This window comes from Nyctereutes procyonoides, unplaced genomic scaffold (genome assembly GCF_905146905.1).
Source record: "Nyctereutes procyonoides isolate TBG_1078 unplaced genomic scaffold, NYPRO_anot_genome, whole genome shotgun sequence".
NCBI lineage: Eukaryota > Metazoa > Chordata > Mammalia > Carnivora > Canidae > Nyctereutes > Nyctereutes procyonoides.
Genome location: NW_026575117.1, coordinates 535966 through 545729, shown reverse-complemented (window position 1 = coordinate 545729; position 9764 = coordinate 535966). Strand labels below are relative to the sequence as shown.

Sequence of the window (9764 nt, the reverse complement as noted above, 5' to 3'; positions counted from 1 at the left end):
TCTCTCCAAAGCTTCAATGTGTGTTCACAGCTGCTAACCACCAGGCAACTGACCTCCCTTAGCCTGGAACATCTAGCAATGAGGAAAATAACAACCTAAAGAACATGAACCCAAAACCATGCTCTGTTATCACAGAGGCTAAATGAAAACGTCATGACCTACAGCTACTACATAAGCAGCAGCCAAAACTGAGCTGCAAGCAGGAGCTGAGAGTAGTACTTAATGCATGAAAATTAGATCACATCTCAGGTAAGGTGAGAGGCTAATTGTTACAAAAAAGAAAATCAGAGACCCAAAATGGCGACACAAGGCCAAGTTCCCACACTGGGATTTCAAACCCAATCGAATTACAGTTTCGACCTCCCCCAGAAATGTGGCCTTAACCAGTCAGGCAGGAAATTTTTCTTTCCAGCAGAACTGTTCAGTCTGTCACCTGGGTCCTCTCCACCCCCACGGGCAGATGAGGTCATATGCATGATAAGACTTCTTGCTTTTCCCCAAGAAAACAAGCCTGAATCCTGGACCAAAGCTGTTGTACTATTAATTCCCTGGCCACCCCCACCTTTCTACAAAAATTTTCGATTTTTCACAGCTCCTCTGAGTGCCCACCCGCATGCCAGATGGAGGACTGCCCGATTCATGCAGCATTTAATAAAGTCAATTAGATCTTCATATAGACATAGTTGAATTTGCATATTTAACAGTTCTGAAGTTTGACTTTGGGTGATTACATGTAGACATTGGGGGGAAAAAAAGAGAAAGCTTGGAGGAAGAGATTATTTTTATATCTTTATTTTTAAAAAGATTTATTTATTTATTTATTTATTTATTTATTTGAGAGAGAGAGAAAGCAAATGCCAAGGGAGGGGCAGAGGGAGAAAGAGAATCACAAACAGACTCTCCGCTGAGCTGGGAACCCAATATGTTTCCTGATCTGAGACCCTGAGATCTTGACCAGAGCCAAAATCAAGAGTCAGATGCTGAACCAACTGAGCCACCCAGACGCTGCTCTTTATATCTGAAATATCTGCACACAGAGCTGCTTCCCGTAAATGGTGGAACTTCTCTGGAAGAATATGTTTACCACATAAATAGTAAAAGCTGAGTAACAAATAAATGAACTGATGCATTGGATCTGAAGGAAATCTATGAAAACTCTTTGCATGTTGAGTGTTTAACTGCCAAGCCATGACACTTCCCGGCTTATTTCATGGTGGTCCGGCTTGCCCCTTCGTCTATAGGAAACCCTAGAGTATAAGTATTCACGGATCATGTAACCCGCAGCAGACCCTGCACCTTGATTCCCGACCGGTAGTCTGTTAGAAATCCATGAAAACACCCAGAACATGGATTTATCCAGATGTCAGGATAATACGCAAGACAGGTAAGAGTGTCACAAGACAAGGTCACATGAAGAAAAAAACAAACAGGCAAAAAAAAAGATTAAGAAATATCTTCAACTTGACGGGATGAGCACTGGATGTTATTCTGTATGTTGGCAAATTGAACACAAATAAAAAATAAATTTATTATTAAAAAATGTAAAAAAAGAAGAAGAAAGAAATATTTTCAAGAAACATTGGCTGATGGAACTGGGGAGCCCAGGGTCGTGGGAGTTCCAACACTTTCTGCGGGTCTGTCTGCCTTTGCTTTTCTGATGCTTTGGTTTGGTTTGCTGCTGTTTTCAGACTCACTGGAGGATGATGACACCTGAAAACTGTGCCTGTGGACAGCGTGTAGCTTTCCAGCCGCCCAGGGAGGAAGGTGGGGGCCACCTCGGGCCATGGGGGCCCTCGCCGGCTCTAACAGGTGCAGCAGAGCCTGTGACACCACATGAACGAAGGTCCTCCTGAGAAAGTCTTCCAACGACTTCTCAGAGAGGCCGGCCTGAAGATCCCGGGAGCCTGGTGCACACGGAGCATCCAGGGAGCCGCACCCGCATGCTCACGTCCGTACCTGCCCTGCCTCCCATGAGGCATGCAGCATTTCAGAAGGAAAATGCAGGATTGGTCCAGAAAACCTCCACTGAAGCAAATCACAAAAACTTAATGTTTAATGTAGCATTATCACATCTTTGAATACTTTTTTTTTCTGGGCAATAACTACTTTCTTTTTAAAAACATAAAATGAAAAAAAATTAAAAAATAAAAAAATAAAAAGATAAAATGAAGTAACCAATTGAGGTATAACCAACCCAGTTACCTTGGCCACCCTTTACATCTTAACCCTCTTCTTTCTATTTCTTTTCTTTTCTTTTTCTTTCTTCCAGTAAGAACACTCGGGGTCTAACCTCTGGGCAAATGTCATGTGTATAATTTCTCTGCCTTCTTGCAGGCAGGCTTCATCCTCGGGCTTGCTTCTCTGGTGCTGAAAAATGGATTGTACTTGTTTCAGGCTTCATACCCTGACCTTATCATCCAGGCCAAGAGAGAGCATCTCTTTCCCCTCCATTGACCACAGCAATCAGGCTCCTGCAGCAGGTGCGCCACCTGGAGCGGGTGCCTGGCCCTGAATCATCACTCTGTGTGATACAAGGGCATCTATCTGGTGATTGGCCTGACCTGGAGGTTACCTGTCCATCCTCCAGCCTGTCTCATTGTCAAGGATGCTTTCCCCTGATGGCCTCTAGGTGATCAGAGCCCAGGGATACCCATGAGGGTGGAGTCAACCAAGCAAAATCCACATGGTGGCCATACAAGGGAGACGAGGTAGATTGCAAGTTAGAGAAACAGCCAAGCATTCTTTTTAAAAATTATTTATTTATTTATTCATGAGACACAGAGAGAGGCAGAGACACAGGAAGGCAGAGAAGCAGGCTCCCCCCTGGGAGCCCGATGTGGGACTCGATCCCAGGACTCCAAGATCATGCCCTGAGCCAAAAGCAGACACTCAATCTCTAAGCCACCCAGGGTCCCACAGCCAAGCATGTGATCCATGGAAAAGATTCCAAAAGCCCCATGATTTTCTCTCCCAATTCCCAGATTTTCATCTTTCCCACCTCTCCTTTGTGCGTTATTTTCCAGAAAAGCCCACATTTGTAGGGCTGGGAGCAGGCACATGGTCCCTCTGGACATTCTCTGACCTTGGGTCACCATCCCTCAGCCCCTAAACAAACTAGAACTAAGTCCCTTTCCCCTAGCTCAACCCGCATAAGTTGCTGCGGTAACAAACTTGTGAGGAACAAAAATGAAAACCAGGATCAAATCAGGAAAGCAAATATTCAAGCTCCTAAAACAATGATGACCTTTCCTGTCCACTACTTGACACTCAAAGATTCCTACTGCATGGACAGGAATTGAGAAAGTTTTGTTGAGTTAATTAATGAAATCTAGAGATACTGAAGTGTAGCCATGGATGTCTCTACTTGCACCGCCATGAGGGTCATGGGTCACAAAGCATCCATTTCATTATTCGTGGACTCTGTGCTGATGGACCTACCTGGGGACATCGATTTGCAGCCCCAGACACATGAACCCACCACTCCTCATGGACACAAAGAGTGGCCTGACGTGTCACCCACCTCAGGTGCCGCTCTGATTCCCCTGTTAATTCCCACACTGTAAACATGGGTCTTGATCATGGTCCCTTGGGTGCCAATTTTCTGCATTTATGTGCTCTTTCTAGGTGATATCAGTGCTTAAAACAGCCCAGAGCTACAGGGCTGACTGGTGTTCCCAAGCAGAAGATGGGATGTGTCTCATGACAAAATACTTGAGTATGTAAAGCTCGCTCAGATTCCTGATGCAGAGTTGTGGGACGAGAGTCAACAATGCAGTAAATCCAGGAAGAGGAACAGGACATACTTGAAGTCTATGTGGATCCATCCTGAAAGGCTAAAGTAACCACTATGATGCTGTGATGATGCCACAACAAAGGGGGGGAAGAGCTATATTCATGGGACCATGACTACTTCTTGTTTGTTTGTGTCTAAAACCGTTGTGGAGAGTACAGCTGTGGGTCTGAAGCCAAAGATCACGGTACTCACAGTACCCCAACTTGGAAATGTGACACACTTCTGAGCTGGTTATTCAGTACAGGGAAATACTCCATACAATTAACTATTTACAAATATATACACGTATTAGAGAAGCTGGCCTGAAACAGAAATAGGTGACTACAGGAAATAGTCCATGACTACCCAGGCTGTGTGGTCATCAGACCACAGGTGCTGTGGACAGAGGATCCAGGAACCCAACCCCTCATTTCCCCCCAGAGCAATGGCTCACTGTCACTCCGTTTCTGTCTTCGGGACTGCAACTCCGCAGCCGGGAATGCCAGGAGGCACTGTGTGCACGCTCCTTGCTGGGTCCCCATTCATCCCTGACCACAATGCTCCGGCTCTCTTTCCTGGAGCAACCCCTTTTCCCCAGGGACATACTTGCCCTGCTCCGTCTCAGGCATCACATTTAGGTCCCTGGGAATCCTCTGCTGATTTTGCAAAAGCAGAAACTGTGGTCCAGTGAGTCTCACCTGAGCCCAAGACCCTATAGGTGACATCTCTGCTGCTGCCCCTGAGCACCCCCCCCACAGCAAGCATCCTGCCTTCCAGTTTTAATTCAGAATACTTGGAGCAATGGGTCCAATCCAATGTGTGTCTGTGGTTAAATAATAGACACCCTCCCAGGCAAACTTGTTTCAGCCTAAGGCCCTGGAGAAGTCAATGGGTACAGAGAAAGTATGAACTCCCTTGGCCAGGTGACAAGACGATTAACAAAAAAAGGCATGAAACATTTCCACTACTACAACCATGTCAGGAAGCAAAAGAAAAAGAAAAAAAAACTATGAATTTAGAACAAATTCAACACATAATTTTATTGGGGACATATTCCATACAAGGGACTCTCTTTGCCAAGAATACAAATACTAAAAAGACATGGACTTTGCTGTCAAACATCCAATAATTAGAAGGGAAGGGACACAATGGGGGCAGCAAGGCCTGGGGGTCAGGAATAGAATTATCAAAATGCAGGTTAAAGTGGTGGAAATTATCACCATGTAGACTGCCTCCACTTCTGACTGAGGGAGGACCCACTGGAGGGAGGGACATACGATGCCTGTAATGGATAGAGGGTGTTGGGACATCATTTACAATGAGTTAAATTTTCAGACTTAAGATACTGAACCAATCAGAACAGGAAATTCCATTAAATCACGCTGAGCTGACACTGAGAACCGGTCCATAGGGAGGACTAAGGAAGAGTTGGCCACAGGGAGTGCCAGGACGTCAGTGCTGAGCTGGGTTTAGGTAAGTGCTGGAGCCTGGGCGGCTGAGATCCTGCTCCAAAGGGAAGTCCATGCACTGAGGTCTCCAGTGGGCTTTCCTGGAGGAACAAGGAGGAGGCCCCCTGCAGCAGGTGGAGGGGAGGCTGCAGGGGGGAAGGGCATGGGCGGCAGGAGGGCTGATGACACACGGAAAGGTGGGGAGACACGTGGGAAAGAGCAGGAAGGGGGCTCCACAGACTCACCAGCGCTTCCAGAGCCACCACGCCAGGCCTGCCAGGAGCACCAGGGGCACGATCACCACCAGGAAGACCAAGCCCACGGAGTGGGGCTGCTCTGTGGGGTTGGGCACAGAGGGTGTCATTTCCCGTTCACCCCGGGTTGAACTGCACCGCCCACAACCTCTCTGCCCCTGTCACCCTCTCCCTGACCGACCGCCCTTCCTCCTTTCACTTCTCCCATCCCTCCTCAGAGATGGACACTCCACCTAACCCTCCGCATCCTCCCACATCTGCAGGACTCTCACCCTCAGCTCTTCCATTTCTTTGGTTACTAATATTGTCTTTTTTTTGCTCTAGAGTCCCTAGATTCCCAAAAGTTTCATCAGGCTCCCAGCTCTGATGGATGACCATTTACCATGTTGCCCAGCCAGGTCCCAGCTCTTCCTCACCCCAGTGGAGGACAATGTCCTGGCCTCCTAGACTGCTGTGTCTCACCCGGCAGGACAGGCCAGCTGCCTCCTTGGCTTTCACATCCAAGGACACCTGAAGGTACCATGTCCCATCAGCATGGGGCAGGACGTCACCTCTCTGGGTGCCCTGTTGCTCCTGCTCGCCCCGCATCCACATCACCCACACAGGCTTGGGGTAGAAGCCAGAGATGTGGCACACCAGCAGCAGACGGCCAGGCCCAGGGCTGGGGCCAGTGGACAGCCAGGCCTCGGGCCTCACTGCAGAGACAGGACAGGGATTCACAGACTGAGGGGAGGTGCTCACATCACGTTAGACAGACACACCTTTCTGCCTCTTGAAGCCCATCACCATCACCCCCTCTCCCTCCTGACTCTCTCTTACCCTGAATTTGAGGGCATGGTGCAGATTTCTGAGCACAGGATGCAGAAAGCTTGGAGGGAGGGAACAGGACTGACCTTGTCGCTGGAGATCCGCCTTCCCCACATCAAGAAGACTCGAGACGTAACGCGGACAGTAGCCAGTGATGAGCTCATGTATGAATTCATTGTCTTCATGGTATTGATTGAATACGCTGGAGGCCTGTTGAGCCCTACTTCCTCCCTTTGGAGATGGCCTCCATGACGTGTTCTGGAAACGTATAAGGTCTGCACCTTGATAAGCATACCTCATGAATCCTGAGAAAGGTTCTCCAATGTGCAGCTCACAGCCTATTTCCATCTGTACCTGAAAGGGATCTGGGTAGAAATGACTGAGTTACAGGACAGGGGGGAAATAAAGAGATGAAATGACATGAGTGGAAGCCATGGACGGCGGAAGTAGAGGGAGAAGTTCAGGGGATTGAATGGAATGGAGCACAGTTTGGCTTGAGGGGAGCCTCACACAAAGGGGAAGTGGTGGTCGCTGGAAGCAGAGGAAGAGGTAAATGATAGAGGAAGGAACAAAAGTTGGAGGAGAGACATGAAGGATGTGGGCATAAAATAGGGAAGGGCTTGGCGGGAGAGCTGGGCTAGAAACAACCGAGGGTGAAGGGAGCACAGGGGGTGACAGGGTCGCATAGACAGACATCGCTGCTGGGATAGGATGGGGAGAAAAGCACACAGATCAAGGAGTCAGTCACAGAGCGAGGACCAGAGCTGCCTGGTTGGAGGCCAGGGAAAGGGGTGGTCATGGGAGAACTAGTGGGACGGGAGACCCCAGCCTGTGGCCAATGAGAAGAGCGGGACAGAGCAGAAGATGTGAAGCTTTTCAACAATTGGGGTCTGGCTCCACACTCTGCCCACACTGGTGGGATTCAGCTTCGTGATGGGGACACATGAGGTTCAGAAGCCAATGGAGCCTCTTTCCTGGAGGAAGAAGGATCCAAGGACAGACACACATACATTTGCCACCTCCATCCCACCTTCTCGTAGGTACCTGAACTCACATTCAAGCTGCCATTGGTTGACATGGTCATGGTAAACCAGATTATAAAAAATATAGTTTGAATAGAATAACTGATCTGCTTCCATCCGCTCTTCGTTGCTTAAATCTCCCTGGGCCCAAGGCCACCGGAAAACGAAAGTTCGATTCTTATTGTCCCAGGCATGAATCTGCACGTCATCCAGCCAAACTGAGCCTTGATTTTGTGTCCAGGAACGGTTGTAGAGGGATGAGGTTCTAATGACTCGGAAGGAGACTGGTTCTTGGGAATCTGTGGGAAAAGGACAGATAAGCTGAGGAAGAGGAGGACATTGGGAAGGAGAGGGAGTGGAGACTACGGGGCCGGGGACGGGACCCAAAATCTGGAGGACAGAGAAGCCATAGGCGTCTCAGGAGACACATGCTGCCCCCGAGCCCGAGCCCGAGCCTCGCACCCATCCTTCAGGAGAGCACAGGGCCCTGGGGCCGAGGATGCTCAGGAAGGAAGCAGGCTGACTCTCTCCATGCCCAGGTCTGTCTGTGCTGGGGAACCCACACACCCACACCACCCCTGCACACACTCAGGGACAATTGCACAGGACATATGCACAAACACACTAACACAAAAGAACTTACAAAGAAACACATACACACAAGTATACAGACTCAGAATCACACACACACACACACACTCACACTCTCTGGTCCTGTAGCCATTAGACAGGACCCGAGCTCTCACCATCTTCATCTTCGCTGTCACCCCCAGGGAGGAGAACCGCCAACAGCACAAGTTGCAGGAACAGCATCTTGTTTGCAGATGTTCTTTCTCTTGCAAAGTCTCTCTTTGATGTCTGTCCTCACACACCGACCCCCTCCCAGCCCCTCTCCTCTGACTTCCTCTCCACACACACAACCCTTCCCTGAGTCTCTGCGACAATGCAAATGTGCTCCTCCCTCAGCCCTGGACACCTACTCAGTCTCACTTCCCCTCCTGCTCTGCCTCCCCTCCGGCCTCCAGCTTCTCCCTGTCACCAGCGTCCATCCCGCCCCCGCCCCCTGATTCAGATGATACAGAACAAGTCCTGTGTGGCCTGGAAAAGTGGCCCCACCTCTCAGCCCTTTCTTCTCACCCAGACAGTAACCCAGGAAAACACCCAGCTCCCAGCACCAGCCCTGCACCTGCTGTCCCTCTGTCCCTCCTGCCCTGTGACACCCCCGCCCAGGTATTTCCTTACCCGCCCAACCCCCACCCCAGCTCCTTCACATCTCTGACTTCTCACTGCTTGTAGTAAAAAACTAATCAGCCAGGAAAATCTGAATATCCACCTGGTTTTATTAAGTGATTCAAGAATGGGGCAGCCTCCCACCTGGCAGGTGAGGGGAGCTCTGAGCAGTGGTGCAAATGGAGGGTTTCTTTGGAAGGAAGTTGGCAAATGGAGAGAAAGGAGTGTTTCAGGGAAGGTCCCTTACCCTTAACTGGGAGAGCAGGGGGTCTAACCACGCCATTGACCTCCCCTCCAAAGGGATGGAGAGAGCACATGTGACAGAGGACCTCCCTGGGCCAAACCAGAGAATCCCTCACTGATGGTGAAGACTTTATTTCTGGGGGAGGTGGGAACTGCAGTTGGTTAGGGAATAAGCAAAGTTTGGGGACTTGGTCTGACCAGACACTGTCACCCATTTGAGGCTGGGATTTCTTCTTAACAGTCGCTCTGTTTGCTTGTCCAGATTCCCCCATGATTGCCTGTGTAAGAGTCTCAGCAACCCCCAGTCCTCCATTATTCTTAGTGAGGAACCAATAGGCATCATAGAGACCACAGGACTTTACACACGTGAGAGAAACAGAGCATGAGCAAGGTGGGGGGAGGGGAGAAGCCTGCTCCCTGCTGAGCAGGGCTCAATTCTGGGACTCAGCGATCATGACCTGAACCAAAGGTAGACGCCTAACCCACTGAGCCACCCAGGCCCTGAACCGTCTCATAGTGTCCTTCTTTGTCTCTTGCTAAAGTCTTTCTTTAAAGTCCATTTTGTCCAATACAAGTATTGCTGCCCCGGCTTTCGTTTCACAACTATTTGCTTGATAAATGCTTCTCCATCTGTTCACTTTCTATCTGCATGTGTCTTTAGGTCTGAGATGAATCTTTTCTAGGTTTTGCATGTAGATGGGTCTTTTTTTTTACCCATCCCATCACCCTGCATCTTCTGATTGGAGCATCTAGACCACTTACATTCAATGTGATTATTGACGGGCTGGACTTATTGCCGTCTATCACTGGTTTTGTGGTTCTCTGCTCCTTTGCCTTCTTGCTATATTCTCCCTTGGTTAACTCGCTTTCTTTTGTGATATACTTGGATTCTTTTCTCTTTATTTTTTTTCATATCTATTATTAATTTTTAATTTTGGGTTTGTGTTTATCATTTGCTTTGTATATAACAGCTTCCATAGAGAACTGT

General features: G+C 48.9%; 1 protein-coding gene across 2 annotated transcripts; it reads right to left on the bottom strand.

Annotated features, from left to right (window-relative positions):
• Nucleotides 1–4822: 4822 nt before the first annotated feature.
• On the bottom strand, nt 4823–8229 carry LOC129515282 (T-cell surface glycoprotein CD1a-like). 2 transcript variants are annotated; one of them, XM_055334092.1, is made up of 6 exons: nt 8050–8229; nt 7336–7602; nt 6368–6646; nt 5891–6169; nt 5466–5556; nt 4823–5321 (listed from the first exon to the last, which is right to left on the bottom strand). In XM_055334092.1, the coding sequence occupies exons 1-6, from the start codon at nt 8114–8116 to the stop codon at nt 5225–5227; spliced, it is 1080 nt and encodes a 359-aa protein (XP_055190067.1). In that variant the 5' UTR covers nt 8117–8229; the 3' UTR covers nt 4823–5224. The 2 variants fall into 2 exon arrangements, with proteins under 2 accessions (XP_055190067.1, XP_055190068.1); XM_055334093.1 differs by lacking the exon at nt 4823–5321 and having other exon boundaries at nt 5487–5556; nt 5857–6169.
• Between the last annotated feature and the right edge of the window lie 1535 nt (nt 8230–9764).

Bases quoted from the DNA above. Each gene is read 5' to 3' on its own strand.
- LOC129515282 (XM_055334092.1), bottom strand. From the start codon at position 8,116: ATGCTGTTCCTGCAACTTGTGCTGTTGGCGGTTCTCCTCCCTGGGGGT. The intron at 7,603-8,049 runs GTGAGAGCTCGG...CTTTTCCCACAG, and splicing joins TGACAGCGAAGATGAAGATG to ATTCCCAAGAACCAGTCTCC. The intron at 6,170-6,367 runs GTCAGTCCTGTT...CTGTCTCTGCAG, and splicing joins GGCGGATCTCCAGCGACAAG to TGAGGCCCGAGGCCTGGCTG.